This window comes from Pyrus communis, chromosome 14, assembly GCF_041283825.1.
Source record: "Pyrus communis isolate YQ-2024b chromosome 14, ASM4128382v1, whole genome shotgun sequence".
NCBI classification, from domain to species: domain Eukaryota; kingdom Viridiplantae; phylum Streptophyta; class Magnoliopsida; order Rosales; family Rosaceae; genus Pyrus; species Pyrus communis.
Genome location: NC_142578.1, coordinates 153808 through 176208, shown reverse-complemented (window position 1 = coordinate 176208; position 22401 = coordinate 153808). Strand labels below are relative to the sequence as shown.

Genomic DNA, 22401 nt, shown 5'->3' with positions numbered 1-22401 from the left:
ACTTGTATCCAAGGGAATTAGATCCTCTCCGCATTCCCTCACTGGGAATCCCGTGGATCAATGAATATTAACTGTTTATCAAAAATCATGTGGTCACGATTTTTTCATTTTTTATATTTTTATGCAAAACGAGGCTGCTTTACTTTTGAAAATATATAAAATATTTAATTGTGACCGACAATTTTTGATGAACAGTTAATATTTAATGATCTCCCGGATCCCCAACGAGAAGATCCGGAGAGGATTTAATTCCGTATACTAAGTACGCATGAAATATAATTTACGCAAAATGAAAAGGAAAAAGTAGGAGGAAGAAGCAAGCAAATGTTGGCGAGTGGTTAGAACAGTCAAAGGTGTCTAACTCTAATCTAAATAAATGAGAGAAGAAAGAAAAAAGAAAAGAAGAAAAAAAATGGGAAAGGGAGGCAAAATAAGACCTGGTACCGAGTGAACCAGCCAAACGCCTTTGCGATTGACGATTGATTTCGATTTGCCATTGAAGCATGAGCGGCGGCGGCGGCGGCAGAGGTAGAGGCAGAACAGCACCAATGACGAGCGGGAGCTTGACGACGACCATCACCCTTGAGAACGCGGGCGCATCGTCATCGCAATCGGAAGGTGTGGTGCTGAGGCTGAATCGGAAGAAGAAGCAGGTGTCGTGGAAGGAAGGGACGGTGGACAACGAGTTCATGCAGAAGAAGAGCTCCAAAAAGTGCTGCATCTTCCACAAGCAGAAGCCCTTCGACGAGGACGACAGCGACGATGACGAACACCATCACCGCTACGACCGCGATCACGGTCACGACCATCATCCCTCACCTTCTTCTTAAGGCCTTAACAGAAACGCCGTCTGATCAGTAATATTGTGGATCTGTGACGATGTTTTGTAATGCGCATAGGTGTTTGTTAGAAGGAGAAGGGGCTAATGAATTAGGTTTAGGTTTTGTGAGTGATAAAACAAAGAATTGTAATGCCCCAAAATCCTTGTGATATGTAGTAATTTGTCGATGTTGGTTTTCGTCAATTGAGAATTGATATATGATGCTCGTGAATTTCAGTAATGTTGTTTTTTAATCCAAAACTTGTACAAATCTTGAATACAAGTGCAATCTGTTAGATTGTTTTCGCGGTTGAAAGTTCAAAAAGGGAAAGAAAAAAAAAGTTCACAACCAAATGTTTGCATCAAGTGTTTCTGATAACAATTGGTTAGCTTCCTACGCTCATTGAATTCAATTGTCTCCGCCCTCAAATGTGCAAACCACCGTCGGTCGGAGCCCGAGCATGAGGCCAGAGACATGGGCTGGAGCCTGGAGTGGTGGGTGGAGGCAAAGTTGCTTCTTACTGAGAGTGTCAATGTAAAGCCAGTGAGCACAAACCACCAATAGAAGATGCAACAGATGAAGTAGAAGAGAGCGTTGTGCTAACAAATTCAATCTACATTGCCAATAAGCAACAAACAATTCTGCTGTAATGCACAGCCTCACATACATTATACAACGAGTAACATATCACATGACCCAATACAAGAAGCCAGATTCCTATTTTTCGATACAAATCACAAACCAACACATGACAGCAAACAAGAACAAAACAATAAATAATTTGGCCATATACCATCTACATTTCTCAAGCTGCGGCATGGCATCTACTGCTTCACACTTTATATGCTGTTATAAACGTAGTTCTGCATGTCATATCTTATTCACTTTATTTTCCTTCTATCTTCTCCTCCTCAAGTATATTTCTCCCGCTCGAATTATAATACTGCACCAGCTCTAGAATATGTATGCCTTCAGTGGAATCTGTAGCTGAGAAATATTCAGCCAACTGGATCGAGTGTAAGGAAACAAATCGATGATATCACAGTGCTAATGAATTTCTCTAATCAAGGGCAGTTTTCCAGCGGCCAGTTATTGGCTTTGGTAAGCCATCAAAGATTGGTCTGGCCATTGTTGCACTTGACAGAGCTTGAATGTCTTGTGTCAAGCTCCACCTTGAAGTTGGCCAAATTGATGCTGTGTTATTACTGTCTTGGTCTTTTAAGCTCGGTGTGCTTGATGACTTCTGAACCACAGCCATTTCGTCTGTTATGACAGTGATAGAATCCCCCATGCCCACCGGAATAGAGTTCAACCATCCTGACTCCGAATCAGATGGCAGCGATGCTCGGCTTGATGACTTCTGCCTCATGGCTAAACCATTTCCTGTTGAAGCTCTGGTCCCAGCACTGTTTTCCCCCTTCAACAACCTTTCAGGTGTGACAGCCCCATTATCAACTTCAGCTTTCTGACGCCTCCGGACTGATTTGTCATCAGATTTCTCACCCTGCCCATCTCCAAGTTCTGCTGCAAGGTAATCAGCCATTGCACCATTCTCCGACAACAGATCAATGGAAGAATGTCTGGACTTCTTAGGGTGACTTAGTGGGTCAGACAATGGTGAGACCGCACTTTGATCAAAGGATTCAGAACTTCGACTTCTGTAGACAGCCATCTCGGTGCCTTCTGCTTTTCCCTTCAAGTTTGGAGATGTTAGACCATAGTATTTCTGTAAAGTGCTCATTGCTGTAGTGGCCTTCTTCTCATTGGGAGGGTTTGAACCCACAGAAGAGCAGAATGGTTCAAGCACAATAGATTGGCCAAGACATGGGGTGGATTTTTCAAGGTCGTTTTCTCTGCAATAAGTTACACAGAAGATTAGCTTTATGTAAAGCGGCAGCTATATAGAGAGAGACTAAGAGGCACTCGAGCATCCATTCCGACTTGAAAGTTGGTAAAGGAAACGTCATAACTTAAGAAGAAATGCTTCGACCTTGTTATAGACGATAGAGTCTTAAGGAAGGAACCCTAAAATCAAGTTTTCAGGAATAATAAATCTACGCTTGCAATGGTATTCCGAACATAGAGACGTAACAAGTAGCATGTAAAAATGTAGGATTCAGATCAAGAGTCAAGAGTCAAGAGTCAAGAGTCATATTAAAAAGATGATATCTCTTCTCTTTCTTGTTATAAATTGTTGGAAATCGGAATGAGAGAAATGAGAAGATGTTACCTTGTGGTTGTGGTTGTGGTTGTGGTTGTGGCTGGAGAAGGAATAGAGGGAGGATGTCTTCCGGGCAAAGGTATTTTCAAGGTGTTCAAAGCGAACATTTGAAGATCCGTAGCAAACCCATTCATCCTTTTAATGTCACACACCTGTTTAGTGTTTACCATTTATCAATTCCATACCAATTTTTAGCAATTAAGACTAGTACTAAACGTAATTAGGAACAATGCGCAGGCAGGGCAGAAGCTAATTAAAAAAGGTATCTCAGAGAAAAATTGGAAACCTCGACGCCGTATTTGATGGCAACGCCGGCGAGTGTGTCCATCTTTGAGACTTGGTGCTCTATGTAATTCTTGCCGCCGCCGCCGCCTCCTCCTCCATTATTCTCGGCCGACCTTGTATTGGAAGGAGACATAATTGATATGCCTCTTCTTCTCAGATCTCTCGTCCCTTGGCAGCCGTGGCCGAGTGCCGACTGCCTCAAATCCAATCCAAATCCAATCTCTTGGCTGGGACTTCGGGGGTAGAGATTTTTTCAGAAAGCCAACCGACACGAAACCAGATCCATACAGCAATACAAGAGAAAGAATAACAATAATATTAAATTGTAAAGAAAAATGGAGTCCACAAAAAAGTCAAATACTTGGCTTTTTTCTTCTTCTTGTATGGTGATGGTGAATTGGTGATGGTGATTGTGATGCTGGAGAAGAAGCATCAGGCAGACAGTTGTTATTTGATTTTTTAAACATTAACAGGAAACCAACTATGAATAATAAAAATAAAATAACAATATTGTATTTTCTTTTGACGCGGAATGACAGAGCTGAGTTGAGTTGAGTTGAGGGAGGACTTGAGGAGGACAGCGGACAAGAGAGAGAGGGAGAAGCCGAACCGACTACCGACACATCTCTCAGCCTCAGCAGCAGTAACACTCAATCATTTTTTTCATTTTATTTTTATGCCTAATATTAGATTATTAGTAAGGCCTGGTTTGGTACTGAGATGATTCTGAAAAAAGTTGGTATCAAAAAAAGCTGGGACCTGTTTTTGTGTTTGGTAAGCATTCAGCTTTAGCTTTTTTCATAGTTTTGGGTGAAAAAAGCCAAAAACAAGAAGCTACAAAACCCAGCTTTGAAAAACCGGCTTTTTTTCACATCTGTTTTACATAAAAGTTTACCAAACAGTATAATACTGTTTTTTTTTTTCAAAAGTACTTTTACAAAAAAGTTTACCAAACACTCTGTTGTTTTATTTCACAGCTGCTTATTCTCACAGCACAGCAGAAACAACTTTTTTTCAAAGCACAACAATACCAAACCAGCCCTAAATCACCTATATGGTCTTCTTTCATTTTCTATTTCTCCTTCATTCCAGCAATTCTTGGTTTTCATTGGTCTAATGGGGCACTCCTCTCGAGCAGATTTATGTGGTTATACGGTAGATGAAAAATAATTTTTGTTGAAAAAAAAAATCTAGGATTTAAATTTTGTAGTGAAGTCTTCTAATATTTTAAGCTTAAATTGAAAATTTTGTCAATTTTCGTTAATTGTTAGCATATTAGGTTCGCATGTGAGACTAAAAAGATAAAATTAGCCTTACATGTAATATCACGCATTAACAATTAACAGAGGGTTCTATTTTAGCCTAGGGTAATATTAGGCGACTAAATTTAGAGACAAAATTAGCAAACTAAATTATGTGTCATTAATAAGAATGAACATGTTTATTAACGGTTAAAGAATAAACCAACTCTCAACTTCTATATCGTTTATTTTTCAAAAAATTTCTTCAAATTTAATCTCCCTAATCTCCAAATTTATCACATGTTAGTAATTAACAAAAAATTAGATAAAATTTTAAATTTTACACATAAATCTTAACAAATTTCACCACGTAACATAATTTTTTTTTTTCTCGTAATCGTCTTACATAGCATTTTGTATCGTACGATAAAGTCACGCGAAGGAACGACTCTCCCAAGTCCCACCTCCGGGCCCCACCCTCCTTCTCATAGCCGTACAGTAGTCGTATGCGTATATGTATTTGCATTCCCACCTGGACTTGCTTCCCCCTACATACATTTGGAGTTATTTTTTTATTTTATTTGCTAGTTGCCCTTTTTAGGGATTGTTGTATTATTTCCCGCCCTTTTTATTTATTTATTTATTTATTTTATCCATTTTGAGAAGAGTACAACGGCCAACGGGGCATGAGGAGGTGAAAAAGAGGGACAATGTTGAACTATTTAATTTATGCACGTGATAAATAATAAGATTCACTCATCTCTTTTTATATTTTCATCATCTTTTCTTTTATTCTCTCACACTTTGTTTTTTGCATTTTTATCTTTATAAAAAAAATCAATATAAGATGTTGATGTACCTTAATCGTAACCGTTCAAGTCAGAAAGAAGGAATGAGGAGAGAGAATCATAATCCGTGATATAGACCTACCTTACTTGACTCAACTTCATCACAATAAGTTAGTAATTCATCCTAATATATATATATATATATATATATATATATATATATATATATATATATATATGTGTGTGTGTGTGTGTGTAAAGTGCCGATTTAGTTCCTGAACTATTAGCTCAGTAAAAATTAGGCCCCTGAATGATTTTTTCAGTAAAATAAGTCCTTACTCGACTCAACTTCATCACAATAAGTTAGTAATTCATCCTAATATATATATATATATATATATATATGTGTGTGTGTGTGTGTGTAAAGTGCCGATTTAGTTCCTGAACTATTAGCTCAGTAAAAATTAGGCCCCTGAATGATTTTTTCAGTAAAATAAGTCCCTAAATTCATTAAAAATTGCTACTTTCATCCCTACTAACTATTATATTCAAAGTTATTTTATTTAATTTTTCATCAATTAAGTCACTTGACACACTTTAGAGTGTAATATTGTTCTTTTCTCGCCTATAATGTGACATCCCGTTCCGGAATTATCGAAAACGCACGTGTGAAATTACTTTATTGCCCCTAGTTCGTTTTTGTCACGTTGTGGGTTGTTTGGTGTGTTGTGGCATGTGTTTGGAACCTCACACACTCCCACACACACACAGACACTGCCTTCTCTCTCTCCCTCTGTCTTCTCTCTCTTTCCCGAGCCCTCTATTCTTCTTCTTCTTCCTAAAACGTACGGACCAACACACACCCACTCGAATGTTCACAGATCGAGGAAACCAAGGATATATTTGAGCTCGTGAGGTCGAGGCGAGCTCAGCCATACCTTTTTCAGGTGAGAAACACATCGTTTTCACGTCGTTTCGACGATGTCCGTTTGGAGTACTGTTCATGCAAAGTTTATACATTAAGTTTTTGGGTTTTCTGAGCTCGTGGTTGTGTTTGTGAGGTTCCCAGGAGCGTCGGAGTAGCTCGTTGGACGATTTTGGACGTCGGGAGGGCCTGGTTCGAGGTTGGCCGAGCTTGGAGTTTTTGGACAGGTATAATCTCGTGGTTTTAGCCCTTAAAACTTGTTGGGACATGTTCTACTAGTTTAGGGCTTTAATTTGGTGCAAGAAACGTGGAAAAAGGTGGAGAAACGAGAGAGTTATAGCGATTTGCAGGTTTTCCGGCGACGGTGCCGGCGACGGCGACGGCGCCGGCGTCGGGGGCTGGCCGGAGAAGAAGCAGGAATATTCTGTTAAGTTTAACGGAATATTCCTGACGGCAGGGGTTAAGTCTAACGGAATATTCCGTTAGTTGACGGAATATTCCTGACGGCGTCAACTGACGCCGTCAGTGTGCTGTGCACGTGGCCGCGCGTGGGGGCGCGTAGGGCCGTGCCTTGGCCGGCGCGTGGGGGCGCGTGCGTGGTCCAAAAATTTTTCTAAAATTATGGGCGTGATCCTGAGGTTGTGTAGATCACGTTGGTATATTCATTTGTCCATTTTGAGCAATGTATGAGAAGTTATTACGAGAAACGGGTTATGTGCTTTAAAATTAACGTTTTTTATAGTTGTTTCGCATTTAGGTGACACGTACCCCGAGGACGAGCGTGCACACGCGAGGCAGGGGGGCTACGACCCTTCTACATACCAGTGAGTGGGCTTTTGTTTTCCGTATATACCTATATACATATTAATTCCCAGAAATTAGTATAAATGCTTCGTTATATGCCATTTCTTTTATATATAATTGGTGGTTATGCATGAGTAGTGGCATATACGTTTAATTACGTATTCAATTATGCATATGTCATATATATTTATATGTGGGCGCTGTGGAGGCATAGGTAAGTGCCAGGTAAGCGTTCTTTAACGATTGCATTAAATAATGGTTAGAGATGCTTAGAGAGCTCATAACCTGCACCCCCGGTGTTAGTGCTCCCGCCCAGAGTAGGGCACAGTCCTTCACGTGTTGTTCACCTCCCGCACCATACGCTCAGCTTGGATCCAAGCTAGGTGCATAGGCCTGTCGTACAGACCACAGTAGGTGGTTCCGACTCGTAGGTGACCCGCGATTATTCGCACAGTCTTCACGTGATCGTAGCACTAGAGCGTATATATGTATTACACCCAGGCCTGTCGTACATACCACTTTAGGTGGTTCCGACTCGTGGGCAGGTTCAGTTATTGAGTTTGAGATTTGAGCTCTATATGCAGCCGTATAGGTCACGTTAGGTGACTCCGGCTGCCAGAGGATTATGCGATTGATATGACTCATACCTGAGCACTTGCATATTATATTGAGATTTTGACATGACATATATTGAGCATGATTGGCATACCCTTGAGCATGGCTGGCATTTCTATACATACGTATATATGTTTATTTCCTGGGAAGTATACAGGTTTTACGGCGAGGGGTTAGATAGTATTTTGCTAAATGGTTTTCAAAGAGCTTGTTTTTGCCCACTCACGCTTTTGTTTTGCGCCCCTCCAGGTTCTAGTTGCTTAGCCGTTGCGGTGGTTTCCCGTGAGAGCTTTTCGGCGTTCTGACAGACACCCCACATTGTAGGGTCGCCTTCGGGCGTACTACTGTTGTTGTTTTATTTGGACTGCTATAGACCTGCTCTGAATTTGTATCGCACTAACTAGCACTTATTCTAGTACTTGTATGCTAGTTTTTAATTATTCGTACTTTTATATTACTACTCTATTAGATTCCGCACGTGCACATGGCTACGTCGCCTTTGTGTGACGGCCAGCACGCTCCGATCTTGGTCAGGGTGTGTCATATAAGCCCTTAACATTTAATATAGATTGCGAATCTAACGTCTTATTTACCTTCCAAAGTTAACTCCACACACTATTTCTTTATGTAAAATTATCAAGCTATCCTCCAATGTGTATCACATGCAAGTAACATAACTTAAATTGACGGAAAATTGAATTTAAGCTTCGACTATAATATTAGGGATGTAACTGGCAGATTTTTATAATTCAAGGACTTATTTTTTTCTGAAAAAATAATTTAAAGACCTAATTTTCACTCATGTGATAATTCAGAGACTAAAATAACAGTTCACCGCATATATATATATATATATATATATATATATATATAATGTATTTTAAGTTCAACTTTGCATCCTCTTAGTATTAACGATGTCTTCCTAACATTTTTTATATCATTCCAAATTAAAAGGGTAAAAAGACTTATATCATCATTCCACATTAAAAGGGTCATCCATTATGTAGTAGCAACGGCATGTTTACTTAACAAAAATTGGAAAAGAAATGAATGGGAAAAGCTTAAAAGTAGGATAAGTAAGAAAAGAGAATCTAAACAACCAATCCCTCCTAGTCAATCCGATTCCTTATTTTTTGGTATTTGTTTATGGATTTTATGAAAGACTTGCACTTTTCTAATCTTTACGTGTAAGTAAACACATGAGAAAGTTAAAAGAATAAAATGATTTCCATAGGCATATTTTTGTAACCGCAATGAACTCATGAATCAAAATGATTTCAATTCCTGTTTCTTGTAAGTAAACATGCCCTAAAATCAATTGGAAATGTTGCTATAATCTTGTCTTCTCCATTTTAATATTAATCAAGCTACTATTTATACAGACCATGAAACCAAAATGAAATGATATGTATGAGGATCAATCATTGGCATGGAAAATATATTTTGCAGAAGAGATGGCTGTCAGGTAAATTTATATGCAAAGTTTTATACAGTCTAGAGAGAGAGTTTGTATAGTATTTGAAGTTGGAAGAATGCAAACAAGGCAAAAGGTTGTGTGGTAATGCACAAGAGAGAAAGCTGGATTAGGTTTTTTATTAAAATTACACAAACACCCTTACTTAACAGGTGCTTAGCGGGTATGTAGGTAGATTCAAAATGACCCGTAAAACAACATGTGATTAACAGGTCCATCCGTTAACGACCCAACCCGTTAATCATCCACCCAAATGTTGATTTTAATGGGTGGGTTGGGTCAAGTTGGCTCCAAAATGCCACCCCTACTCCAAGGTATCAGACACAATGTGATTTTTGGCTACTAAATTCTTGATACACGGTCAAATAACACGGCCATGGCAACACCAATCTCCATTTCTACTCACTACATACTGGCGGTCAAGTTCATCACCACTAAAGGGATTCACGATTACGGCCATAAACTCCGTGGTTAGGGTGCCTAATCACAATTTGGGTGGGGGTGGGGTGGGCGTGACAATAACAAAAATATAGAATCAGAGATACAATATCAAAACCATTTCACAGCTACACTACAATATAAGCCAATTAAGAAAGAAAGACAATGCCTCGTTACAGACATTTCCCCAAAATTACCATGGTACCAAAAAAAAAAAAAAAAAAAAATTACACGACACACGACAACACGGATCATGCACATAAACTTCTCATAAATAGATGATGAATCTATAAAAGAATTCATAACAATGAAAAATAACGATGGACATTTACCTATGATTATCAGGACAAAATATTTAGAGAAAAACAATTGTCACTAACTGTTAATGTGTAAGATCTTTCTCTTTGTTCAACAATTGGTTGCATATCCAATCTGCCAACTGTACCTACCAAAAAGAGACAAAGCAACCATTTAATTGAAAACTTAATAAAATTGTAATATCAGAGCAAGAGAGATAGAAAGAGGGAGAGATAACATTTAGAGCACATAAATTCAAAACTAAACACGACGCCACATGGCAAACTAGAAAAAAAAGAGCACTAAGGCTCGTTTGGTGTCTACGATTGAATATTTCACAGTATTCAATATATTTAGAAGGAAGATATAGAAAAGCTGTGTCCAATTAAAAAGTAGAAGATGGATCCAATCCTCCCAAATGAAAGGACTAGAAGGGACAAGTTTCCTTCATGTCTAATCTTCCACTTCTAATACCCTAAAAATGAAAAATCATACACCAACCTTCAATAACCTTGAATTTTATGAGTTATCCATTCCAATTCAATCGGAGACACCAAGCAATGCCAAAAGTCTTAGAACTTATAACATAAAGCTATGTTAAAGACTTGCTTCATAAACTAAATGAATCATGCACATAAATGCTGCTGGAAATATAGTCAAACATGCACTCGAAATAATCCAACCAAGGATCCATATTGATTTACTCAACTTTCAGTATACTAAAACAAAAGAACCCCGTTCATGTATGGATTGGCTTAAAAAACTTGGTCACACAGAAACACTCATACGATCCAATACTAATACAAACAAGACAGCCTAGATTTGAATGGAAAAGAAAAATAAACATTAAAATCCGATTTGAATGGATAGAAATACTTATACTATCCAATACTGATACAAACAAAACAGCCTAGATTTTTGTATGGTCTAACTCTTTTGAATGGATGGAACACAATACAAAAATCTCATCAGCACACAACTGCAGGTGATTCTGATAGCAACAAGAGAATTATGAGTATTACAATTTAACTAATAATGCAAACAAGTATGCTCCTATCAAAAATCTGATGCATCCAACGATTCAAGAATCTGACAAACCTAAGAATTCGCAAGTCATAACTGCCATAATTAGAAAATTGGAAAACAAGCAGAATAACCACTTCCCCAATAGCTTATAGTCAACTTACTGCTTAGAATTTGTACTCATAACTTCCACATTTAGGAAGTGGAATATGAGCAGAATAACTACTGTCCCACTAACTTATAGCCAAATTACTGCATGAAATTTATAAAGCACTCCGATCCACCTATACATCCAAACCCATCTCTTCTCCACTTTTTGAGAGTAACCTTCAAAAGCTGGATACATAAAATAGAAAAAACTCAGAACAACTTGATCTTCTGAAATAAATCAGGAAGGATGAGTCACATATTCTCAAATCTAGAGACTAAGGTCACTGCTACAGATCCATAATCATACATAATTGGGATGGTGATCTATGACTACCCTGACCAGGGACACCAGATTAAGACACAAGAAAAGAACGGAAGGTTCACTCCTGGACAGAGTAGGTTTATCCCAAGAGTTAGACAACATTACCCTAGAACACTGCAGATGGTGATCTTAGCCTTTACACATAATAAACCTAGTATGTCGTGGCATTGGTGCTTATGCACCTCGTAGATCTCTCACCTATAAACAAATATCATACCGTCTAGGATATCAAACATTATCCTAGAGATCCCGTTAAAGTCACCTCCTACAACCATCTCATGAGATATGGGTGATATCAGCCATATCACAGTATGGCGATCGGATACACCAAAATACCAATAATTATGAGTATCAACCAACGCAGCTGCATTTATGTGTGTTATACACTATGGTTTAGTATTATTAGATATGCATCCCCAATTCACATCTGTATATTTCCAGAGTTCTTCAGGTATGCATTATAGACTTTTACTAGTTCAAAGAAGGTAATTTATAAGATTGTTGAGGCTTGTTGGAAGTTTTATATGAATGGAGGTCTACTGGTTGCATGTTGCTTCTGAAGAAACCAAAATGACCCACTGCTTACGACAGTTTCTTCCTTGTACCTAACACTATAGGACCCCCAGTCGTTTCATCCCACATTGATTAGCTACAAATAACTCATGCAAAACAATGTTTCTAAGGTACAATCCAGTTGCAAGTTTGCCACATAGAAGGCTTACGATAAGTATTATCAAATAAAGACTTCAAATTTACATGATTTTTCATGAAAATATGAGTTAAACCAGTGATGCAAAAATAAAGGAGCTAATGATCATTGTTTGTCAAGGATATAAATAACAAAGTTTGACAGGCACATTCAAGCTTGTTAGGTTAGAATAACCAAATGAAAGGCAAAGATATATAAATGTGTTAGGTAAGTAACAAGTGCAATACCAATTGTGCTCAATCAAGATCTTCTTGCCTAGGCTCCTCCGATCCAGAGTTATGCCTTCCCCTATTCCCTGAGTTCGACTCCTCATTGTTTCCACTCCCAGTATTGCTAGTCTCAGCCGGACCACCAAGTGCCCCGAAAAAGCGTGGTAGGGAAATGGTAAACCTCCGCTCCACCGTTCGCGGACTTGGACTCGGATTGTCTAGAGCTGGCGTGCCAATTCCTAACCCAAACCCACTACCACTCCCACCACCGCCCATAGAAATATTAGTCCCACCAGGAGCCGCAGATTGACTGGTTTGATTGCCATTTCCGGAGTCCCCACGGATCCTCTGCTCGTATTCAGGATCATCAGTGGGCAACTCGTGGCGACAGACAGGACATGAGTTATGCAATTCCAGCCAAGGCAGAATACAATCCGAGTGGTATAAGTGCTTACAGGGCATCTGTTTGGCCTCCTCACCGAGCTCGAATGAGTCCTTACACACCGCGCACTGTGACGAATCCGAAGCCAACAACTCCTCTGAGATTTTCACAACCGGCAAGGCTACGATGGCGGATTTAGAGGCGGGTGGGGTGCCGTACCTGTTTGGATCGTTCTCGGCTAATTGTTGGATCAATTGCTCGATGCCCGGGCCAAAGAAGTAATCGCCGAGATTAAGATTGGTGGGAGCACGAAAACCTGATGGGTCCCCGCCGCCGCCGCCAGGGCTGCCATCGATCACGAACTGGACATTGGCACCATTTGCCCTTAGGGTTTGCAAGTAGTTCTGGAGGAAGACGAAGGGGTTGAAGGCGTCGGGGTCGTGAAAGGGTGAGGAGCGTGAGGGTGCGCCACCGAAGAGGGAGGAGAGATCATCGGCGAGATTGGCAGGGGCGGGAGCGGGAGCGGGACCAGAGGCGGAGGAGGAGAAGAGGAGGGGAAATCCGCTGGAGGCGAAGGGAGGGGCGTCGGAGGAGGGGAAGGAGAAGAAAGGATTGGGGGGGAAAGGGTTAGGGTTGGGGGTTTCCATCTCTTCGAGGAAGCCGCCGCTGCAAAGAGGGCAAACGAGATCGGAGGTAGGTGAGGGGGTGAGGGAAACCGTACGGTCGCACTGGTGGCAGAAGTAAAGCTGAGGGGCGATCGGACCGCCAACACTGCCGGAGTGGCCGCCCGAGGACGACATGACTCTTGGGTTGAGAAAGGAGAGGGAGAGATTTGACAGAGAGGATGGGCGAGGCGATTTATACGGAGGACGAGACGAGGGAGGCCTGAAACTCAAGGCTCAAGCCTCAAGGGGAGGGAGTTTTTACTTTTTAGAGAGAGAGAGAGAGACAGAGAGAGAGATTAAAGTTGTAATGAGTGGATGAAATATCAAATATGGCGTTTAGGCGAGTGCGCGCCGATGTACGACCACTCGACGGATGTGGATGACTAGGAGTGGACTCTTTTTGTCCTAATACTAATACACCACAACACTATCTTTTATTTTTCTTTTCTAATTTAATTCCTTATTTTTCATCCTATTTAAAATGGTTTTTTCTTTTTACTCTTTTAATCCTAACCCTATTCCCATATTTATGGGTTTAGATTTTTTTCCTTTTAATGAATATATTTGGTTTTTTCTCTTTCTTTTTTTTTTATTAAATGTAAATTCTACAAAGGCTTATTTGGAGGTTGCAAATGTTCTTTTCCCTTTTCTCTTTTTCCCAAAGTTTTATTTCAAGGTTGCAAATGTGCTCAAGACAAAGACAAAAAATGTTTTTGGGACAAGATGAAGACTTGAGGTGGATTTTGGTGTGGGGGTGTATGGAATGTGTGGGGTGTGAGGGTAGTTTTGGTTAGTAAGTGGGGTGTATGGAATGTGCGTCTTGGATTGACCTAAGACCTGATGTCTACCAAGAGTTGAGCTCAACTACACAAAAGCTCGTGGTCATTACCACCATTTCCAAAATTTCTTTCTAATAATTCAACCCATTCTCACATCATGAATAGTTATGAAAGTTTCCATTTCTCTTTACACGTAGCAAGGATAATCACAAAATCAATATTGAAAACCAACACCTCGAAACATCATAAAATCATCAATCATATTCGACCAACATTTCGAAACATTATTCAGATTCAAACCACCTTCATAATAACGTAATAACAAACAGACATACAGAAGCAATATTCAAACTAAATAATAGAAGGTTTCCCAGAACCCCTACCTTGATTCCAAAGTAAAAGAGCAACTCAACCTGATTGTGTAACATCGAACACCTTGCTTCACCTCTTACGTTCCTAGGTACAAGTACAAGCCATCACTATAGCATGTATAACAAGTAAACCCTATGCTAGGTACCTAGGATTTATTGCTCACTTCAGAAATCCTTACATGAGCAATGACATGAAATTAGGCTTATACAAATCACTTTAAACTAGTTTGAAACACTTTAGCCTCTAACTATATAAAAGCTTTACTCGATTTGGTCTATGATCTGAGGGATGAAATCATATAGTACACATATATAATATAATCGTTTCTGACTTTAAAGAAATGCTTTATTGTCTAACATGGCTTAAACCGAATTTGACTAATAATGTTTAACTTGATAATATGATAAATAGCACTTGTATCTAGATAATTCAAGCCCAGCCATGGAACAATATCATTACCTCCCCACGGGCCACAGCCGTGGAACAATAAAATACTGGACTACTAGCTCTCAAGGAGAAACCAACGAATTCCACCCAATTAAACAGCATGTAGGAATTCCAAGGAAAAGGAAGAGAGGTCAATTTCTACTTGTCTAAGATTTTATCGTTTGAATAATAGTAAGTGGGTGAGAATATGGAAGCAGGTACCAATGAAATTAAGCAGGTCTTTACAGAGGTGATGATGCCTGGCCTTTTTCCACTTCAATCCAACTGGATCCTGGCACTTTCTGCACATCCCTAACCTCCATTAGTTTCCTAAGCATCCCAACGTCATCCCAATTGCTCAATCCAGCAAAAATGTTTGACAGTAGCACATACGTCGATGGATCCCTTCTGTTTATATCTAATGCATGCTCTGCCGCCCGCTTTCCAGTTTCTGTATCATCATGAATCTGGCAAGCACCAAGAAGAGTTTGCCAAACCAGAACACCCGGCTTAAAGGGCATGCTCAGGATTAATTCCTCAGCTTCCTTAATGCATCCTGCTCGGCCTAGAAGATTCACCATGCATGCATAATGGTCTTCTCCTGGGGAGATTCCATGGTCCTGAGTCATGGAGGCAAAATACTTCCATCCTTCATCAATAAACCTGCCCTGGCTACATGCGTAGAGTACACATATGAAGGTGATGTAATTTGGCTCAATACCGTCTTCATCCAGCCTCATCTTATCAAAAATCTCAAGAGCTTCCCTAGCTTGCCCGTTTTGTGCGCACCCCATGATCATTGTGGTCCATGACACCACAGACGGATCCTTCATGGACTGAAAAACACGCCTTGCACCCTCCATCCATCCACATTTTCCATACATGTCTAGCAGAGCATTATCCACGCACACATCAACATCAGTACTGGTTTCGAGTTTAATTCTCAAGCCATGGAATTTCTGCCCTTCATCCAAGGAAGCCAAATTGGCACAGGCATTCAGGGCAGTTGCAAGCGTGAACTTGTTAGGCATTATACCCACTTTCTTCATTTGATCAATAACCTCAAGCGTTTTCCTTGGCTCCCCACATTGAAGACACCCAGCAGCCATTTGGGTCCATGAGCACACATCTTTTGAAGGCATTTCATCAAAGGCTTTGAAGCCCTCCATTAACTTCTGATTCTTAATGTACATATCAGCCAACGAATTCCCCACGCAAATCTCAGCCCCATAGCCATACCTGACAAGCTGTGCATGAACTTGCTCGCCCATTTTAAGATCAGTGAGAGCAGCCAACCCAGTGAGAACACTCGAAAATGTGTAGCTGTCGGGTTTCACTCCCTCAAGATTCATGCGACACCAGAATGTCGGTATTTCCAAATAAGAATACTGCAAGTAGCCAGCCATCACAGCATTCCAAGACACTATATCTTTATTGGGGCAATTCTCAAAAACTTCCAAAGCATTTTTTAATTCCCCATGTCTTACTAAAACAGTCAAAAACGCATTACTGAGAAAAACATTCCACTCAAATCCTAGCCTAACGATGAATGCAAAGACTTGGTAAGCTTGAGTCAGGTTCCCATACAAGGAACAGGCGTGGAGGGCGCTAACCAAGGTAAACTCATTGGGCTTGGTGGTGCCGTCCCGGTGCATACGACCAAACAGAGACAGGGCTTTCTTAGGAGAGTCATGTTGGACAAAGCCCGTAATGACCGCAGACCACGACACAACATTCTTGTGAGGCATTTCATCAAACAGTTGGAGAGCATTAATAAGATCACCGCATTTTGCGTACACGTTGAGTAGATGGTTTTGAAGAAAAGGAGAGAAGGGCAGAAGGCCTCGGATGAGTTTAGCATGGAGTGCTCTGCCATGGGGTAAGTTAGAGGTCTGGGCACATGAACGCAAGAAACCGGAGTAAGTCTGTTCCCCAGTGGCCAAGTTGTGTGTGGATTTTGATACGATAAGCGTAAATGTATGTACAAGAAAAGCGCGAGCACCTGGGCGGGGGCGGGGACGGAGCATCTATCTATAGAAAACATGAAGCGCGAGTACCCAAGTTGCTTACTTTTTATCCAACCTGACAGCTTTGGTTTTTGGTTTTTAACCTCTCTGTTTTTCTTTAGGAATAATTTTAATTCTCTCTTTTCGTTGTCGAATTTTAATTTGCCCCCAAAAAAATAATTTTACCTTTTCAAATTATGAAACTTATTGGTCGTTTCCTCTGCGGAAATTAATTATGATTCTATGAAATCCCTCAACCACAGCGAGCCACTTGACCCCAAAAAAAAAAAAGCCTATGGCTCATCTATTCTTCATATTCTCTCTTAAAAAAGTAATACCGATATTATGATAACGCACTAAATTTAATAATTTATAGTACGACTTAAATGAAAACTGCTCAAATGTTGCATTGTAAAATCTCTCAACGATACAATGAACAAAACCGTTGTAATTCAGAGGCAAAAAGACGGCCTTCCAATTAAGGGTTCCGGATCAGATCAGTAACTTCAGTGCCACAAACCAAGTCTAAGAAAAGAAAAATACGCTTTTACTATCTTCTGAAAACTATATCTCAAGACTCCAATCTCTCCGCCTTTCATCTACCCATGTTCCTTCACTATTGTCCTTTCCTTCCTTCCTTGTAGCCGCAAGAGAGCCGGGCTTACCACCTATTATTTGGTGGTTTCACTTTGTAAATACGAACAATCCAATTCGATGTTGTGAATGCCTCTTCCAGGTATTCAAGTCTGATATCCTTATTTCCAATTTCAACCCCCCGTGCACGATCATACCTGTCAATCAAAACGACGACAATCAGCTATTTGGCATAGGTAGCACATGCTAAGGCACTGCAAGCACATAAGCATACAGATGTGCTTACGCAATAATGTACTCTCCATTTTCACCCAATAATGTACTAGGCTTCAACTAGTAGTGTAAACCCGAGCCAACGGAAAATTCCCAGTCTACTGCAGCGTTTAATGCAATATAAAACTTAGGAAGAGCACCTAGTATTATCAATCTTGGCATATTATGGCCATTCTCTCAATAAGGATGCACAGGCTGCGGTTTCTATTTTTTCTATTTGTCAATCAGTTTAGACAATTGTTGGTAGTGTCTCATACTCCACATGCTGCGCTTTTGCATTACACTTGTGCATTTGTTTGCACGGAAGCATGCACAGCTATAGTTGTTATCAAGGCACGTGAAACTTACCCAGGTGGTTTGCCATACTCTGTCGTCAGCTCTCCAAATCGATAGTAAGACAGCTTGTACCTAATCACCATAAAAATGGAAAAAACAAATCATTCCTGTACAGAACTAGACATAATACATAAGGAACACAAATGGTATAATAATTTTCAAATGGATAATTCATCGAAGGGTCTCTGACTAATTTTGAGTGAGATAGCACCCAAATACCCCGCACATTCGAACCAGTGGTCCAGCAGAAATGAAACTCAATTTACTTTATGATAAACAGTCCACTTATATCAATCAATAGGCCTTAAGGATTGCAAACCAAAACATCATCAAGCCAATTAGCTCTTTAACTATTTTCAAGCCAATATATGGTGTTATTTTATGACTAAAAGTTTGAGAGAATTCATTCATAAAAGAACAATCATAATCATAAGCTCAGTGTAACAAGCATAGGTTTTCCATTTTGCCTACTTTAAATCATCATACCGATTTTCAGACACAAAAATTGTTCTGGATTATGGAACCCCTTTGGACGCATGTGTTTTTTCTTTTACTATGTTCGTGAAATGAAGTAAGGTGTGGTCCCACTAGGGAAAAAGATGAAATCATTAGCCCTGTTAAAAAATCTCATATTTACATACACATAACATAAGTTTGCACATCTTAGCTGTGTTATGAAACTTACATGAGACAGTTCAACATCTTGGGAGCTGCACCTTTGTCAACACGATATTCACCATTAACAAGGTAATCAGGTTCCTTAATCACAGGAAATACTCCACCCCCAATTCTCACCATCCACAGAAATCTGGCATGAAGAAATTTGTGTTACTATATAGTGAAAGCAGAAAAATAACTAACAAGAGTATTACTTTCAATTAAATTGAACAAAATGGTTCTGAAGAAGCATCAGAAACATGGATCAAAACAACAGACAACGCTGTCATAAAATGCTTTACCAAATAGCAAGTGATGTTTCAAAAGTTTAAATAAATTCTTATGAACTTACTTGTTGATATCATCAGAAGAATAACCAGTAACACCACCAAATACAACTAAGACGTAGTCGACGTCAAGTGATCTCATTATGTCATATGCCTCATCTTCATAAGATGACATTGCACGCCCAACTGTAGCAATGTGCGTATTGTTCCAGGTGTTATTGTCCACTATAACAGTTCTGTTTCCCATTGCAGTGATTTGGTACCCATAATCCCACCATGACATCACTTTAGCATCTGGAGGAGTATTCTGACGAAGCCAAAAGTATGCCTCACGGTAATCATCAAATATGACCCTGTTCCCATGGGCACCCCTTGCAGCCAGAACAATTGAGGGAGATGAGTATGCCTCTGACGTGACCCAGGTACAGTGAGTTGCATACTTACTAAGCAAGTAGAATGCACCAAAGAGTAAGACAAGAGCACCATTTTTTTGAAAAGGCTGAGATTGATCAATTGAACCCTGCTTGTTACACAAATGTTAGCAAGATGCTGCTTGTTATATACTGTGATTAAAAAATAAAACAAAAAAGTGTACTTGATATATAACACCAAAATATCTTGAAAGAAAATCACATGGGTGGTTCTAAACGCCACACACACGATCACAATCTTCTAGCCACCATTAAGAACCAAAATCCATACTCACTAACCATGGATCCAAATCAGACAGCAGATATTTATTCAGAAAATTAATTTTCTTTCTAGAGACTCAAATATCAGCCACTGCATTTGGTTCAAATACACGGTGCGTATGGACTCTGTATTCAACAGTGAGCAAGAGATCAAAACTGCAAGTATATTTTTGTGTGTATGTATGCATGTAAAGGAGTAAAGATGTCACCTTTGAAGAACCCTTTGTGCTGCTGGCGCCTTTGGTGGAACCAGTTTGGGAAACCTTGTCCTTTGCCCTTGCCAACTGTGTCAAATTCTTTATAGTCGCGGAGACAGCAATGGCACTAATAAGACAAACTGCAGGTGTGGCAACAAGAATCAACCGAACCATGACACCAGCAAAGTACATGCTTGTAAGACCATACATTACTACAAATATGGTGGCATCTGACAAACGCTTGAAGCAGAAGTAAAGACCGGCAGGGAAAAGGAAGAGCAAGATATGAAAATCGAACATAAAAGATGACCAAGCCGTCGGTTGGTGCTCAGAGACAGATGCAATAATGGGAATGTGATCCTTGGCATATGTTGGGTCCAGCAAGGAATAAAACCGCCCTGTCCATGGAGAGATATAGCCAGATGCAGTGCCGACTCCCAAGGCAACACCACCAACGCCTACAGCGCAGGTGACAGTGATCCTTAAAAAGGCTTGAAACATCTTAGAGTCACTTAGTAGGTGCTTGACATAATCTAAGAAGTAAAATACCTGCCAACCCCATCCCCCGTGTCACCAAACAAAGATGAAAAATGAAGTAAGCACCAAGAAATGAATTGACAAAAGGGCACAGATAAACTGAGTTAATGTATGGAATGGAAAAGCAACCTAAGGAAAACAACCAACCAACCTGCATCAAGAAGAAGACGCCCATTGCAGCCATGTGCTCCCCAGACTGAACGTGCTGAAAGCCGACAAAGCGAATTTGCATAGCGAGCAACATTCCAAGAATATAAGTGCAATTGTAGGCGACATACAACCTCATGGAATATCGCCCGGTGATCAAAAGCACCAAAACGTAAAGGGGAATCAAGTTGATTATAAAGATATAACCTCCCCAGGCCGAGACCATGTAGAAGTAGCCCAATGCGGAGCCCAACGCCCAAGCGAGCGAGCCGGTGTTGACGGCCTTGACGAACAAGTAAAACGTCAGCAACAGGGCGAAAATGGCGACACCCTCATTGTCGTAGGAGCCGGCCACCGATCTGGAGATGTAGCCGGGGCAAATGGCGATCAATGCGGCGGCGACAAGGCCGGCGCCGGTGTCCCAAATCTCTTTACCGAAGAAATATGCTACGAGGGTGGTGTTGGAGGCGAAAAATGGAGCGGTCAGGACGCAGACTTCGCGAATGTGTACGGCGAAGCTGAGGAATCGGAGGGCCCAGTAGATGATGGCGGCGGTGACCATGAGGCCAGGATAGAGGGTGCCGCCGATGATCCGACCCAAGGGATACCAACTCTCAGAGTCGAACCAGTTCCAGAATTCGTAGAAGCCCTTCTCGGTGAGGTAGAGGGTAGTACGGTAATTGAAATAGGGATCGAACTCATGGATCATGGACTCGTAGCGGAGGACGCTGAAGAGGCGGGTGATGAAGGCGAGGACGTAGACCAAGCAGAGGATGGAGACTCGGATCAGGAGCTCCTGCTGCTTGGTCTTCAGTTTCAGGGTTTTGAACGAGAAGTTGCCGAGGAGACCTGACATAGATGTGGCTAGGGGCGGAGATGGCGAAGGAGATTGGCCGGTTTTCGTGGTGGCAGTGCCGTTGAGGGGCTCCGTTTTTCCGACCATGATGTTTGTGTTTCCTCTGAGAAAGAAATGAACTGGAGCGAACTGAATTTCAGGGGTTTTCACTTGTCAGTTGCATTTCACTTGTACGGTAGGAGTGACATTTCAAGGACGACACGAGCACGACAGACAAGGATCAAGGATTAGGAAGGGGATCTGCTCCTGCGATTACGAGTGCGATCACTCGCCTTAGGGACGACACGAGCACGACAGACAAGGATCAAGGATCAAGGATCAAGGATCAGGAAGGGGATCTGCTCCGGCGATTACGAGTGCCATCACTCGCCGCGACACAACCAGTTTAGGAGAATCTCCCGCAGGTCAAACATTAACAGTGTTGGACTTGGATATTTTGGGCTTTTACTTTATATGGGCTGGCTGGGCCCTCGAATTGGGTTTTCCTTTTTACTATGATGTCTTGTCCCGCGGAGAGTAGGTATCTGCTTGGCTATAGCGATTAGAGCAACTCCAGCGTTGGAGCCCTCCCCCCTGGCAATGCACTATTCAATCCACCTAATGAACAGTAACTGCTCTTAATGAACAGCAAATAGCCCTGGCAATAGAATTTTTATCTCCACCGTTACACTTCAATAGCCCTGGTAATAGGCAATACAATATTAGTATAAAGAAATTTGAATTCCAACACTCCAGATTGTGCCACGTGTCGGTAACTTTTCTTAATTTTAAAACTATTTTTTTTTCTTTTTTATTTATAAAGAATATTAATATCCACCGTTCGATCTGAGATCAACGGTGGATATTAAATCTGACCTTTTTTTTTTTTACCGT

The 22401-nt window shown here is 40.7% G+C and overlaps 4 protein-coding genes across 7 annotated transcripts; all 4 read right to left on the bottom strand.

Moving 5' to 3' along the window:
• Positions 1 to 1415: 1415 nt before the first annotated feature.
• Positions 1416 to 4437, bottom strand: LOC137724309 (uncharacterized). Of its 2 annotated transcripts, XM_068463050.2 has the most exons (4): positions 4378 to 4437; positions 3329 to 4031; positions 3052 to 3194; positions 1416 to 2674 (listed from the first exon to the last, which is right to left on the bottom strand). In XM_068463050.2, the coding sequence occupies exons 2-4, from the start codon at positions 3458 to 3460 to the stop codon at positions 1882 to 1884; spliced, it is 1068 nt and encodes a 355-aa protein (XP_068319151.2). In that variant the 5' UTR covers positions 3461 to 4031; positions 4378 to 4437; the 3' UTR covers positions 1416 to 1881. The 2 variants fall into 2 exon arrangements, with proteins under 2 accessions (XP_068319151.2, XP_088540536.1); XM_088684410.1 differs by lacking the exon at positions 4378 to 4437 and having other exon boundaries at positions 1416 to 2676; positions 3060 to 3194; positions 3329 to 4012.
• Positions 4438 to 9866: 5429 nt separating this feature from the next.
• On the bottom strand, positions 9867 to 13682 carry LOC137724326 (E3 ubiquitin-protein ligase RING1). 2 transcript variants are annotated; one of them, XM_068463069.2, is made up of 2 exons: positions 12341 to 13682; positions 9867 to 10051 (listed from the first exon to the last, which is right to left on the bottom strand). In XM_068463069.2, exon 1 carries the CDS (start codon positions 13502 to 13504, stop codon positions 12350 to 12352), a length of 1155 nt encoding a protein of 384 aa, XP_068319170.2. In that variant the 5' UTR covers positions 13505 to 13682; the 3' UTR covers positions 9867 to 10051; positions 12341 to 12349. The 2 variants fall into 2 exon arrangements, with proteins under 2 accessions (XP_068319170.2, XP_068319169.2); XM_068463068.2 differs by having other exon boundaries at positions 9867 to 10057; positions 12341 to 13673.
• A 709-nt stretch (positions 13683 to 14391) lies between these two features.
• On the bottom strand, positions 14392 to 17237 carry LOC137724304 (pentatricopeptide repeat-containing protein At2g13600). The gene has a single exon (XM_068463046.2). The coding sequence runs from the start codon at positions 16971 to 16973 to the stop codon at positions 15189 to 15191; it is 1785 nt and encodes a 594-aa protein (XP_068319147.2). The 5' UTR covers positions 16974 to 17237; the 3' UTR covers positions 14392 to 15188.
• Positions 17238 to 17295: 58 nt separating this feature from the next.
• Positions 17296 to 21952, bottom strand: LOC137724303 (dolichyl-diphosphooligosaccharide--protein glycosyltransferase subunit STT3B). 2 transcript variants are annotated; one of them, XR_015955677.1, is made up of 6 exons: positions 20677 to 21906; positions 20001 to 20537; positions 19165 to 19619; positions 18841 to 18963; positions 17833 to 18227; positions 17296 to 17743 (listed from the first exon to the last, which is right to left on the bottom strand). XR_015955677.1 is itself a non-coding variant. In XM_068463045.2 (6 exons), the coding sequence occupies exons 1-6, from the start codon at positions 21613 to 21615 to the stop codon at positions 17614 to 17616; spliced, it is 2244 nt and encodes a 747-aa protein (XP_068319146.2). In that variant the 5' UTR covers positions 21616 to 21952; the 3' UTR covers positions 17296 to 17613. The 2 variants fall into 2 exon arrangements, 1 of the variants encoding a protein (XP_068319146.2); XM_068463045.2 differs by having other exon boundaries at positions 18168 to 18227; positions 20677 to 21952.
• Positions 21953 to 22401: the final 449 nt, after the last annotated feature.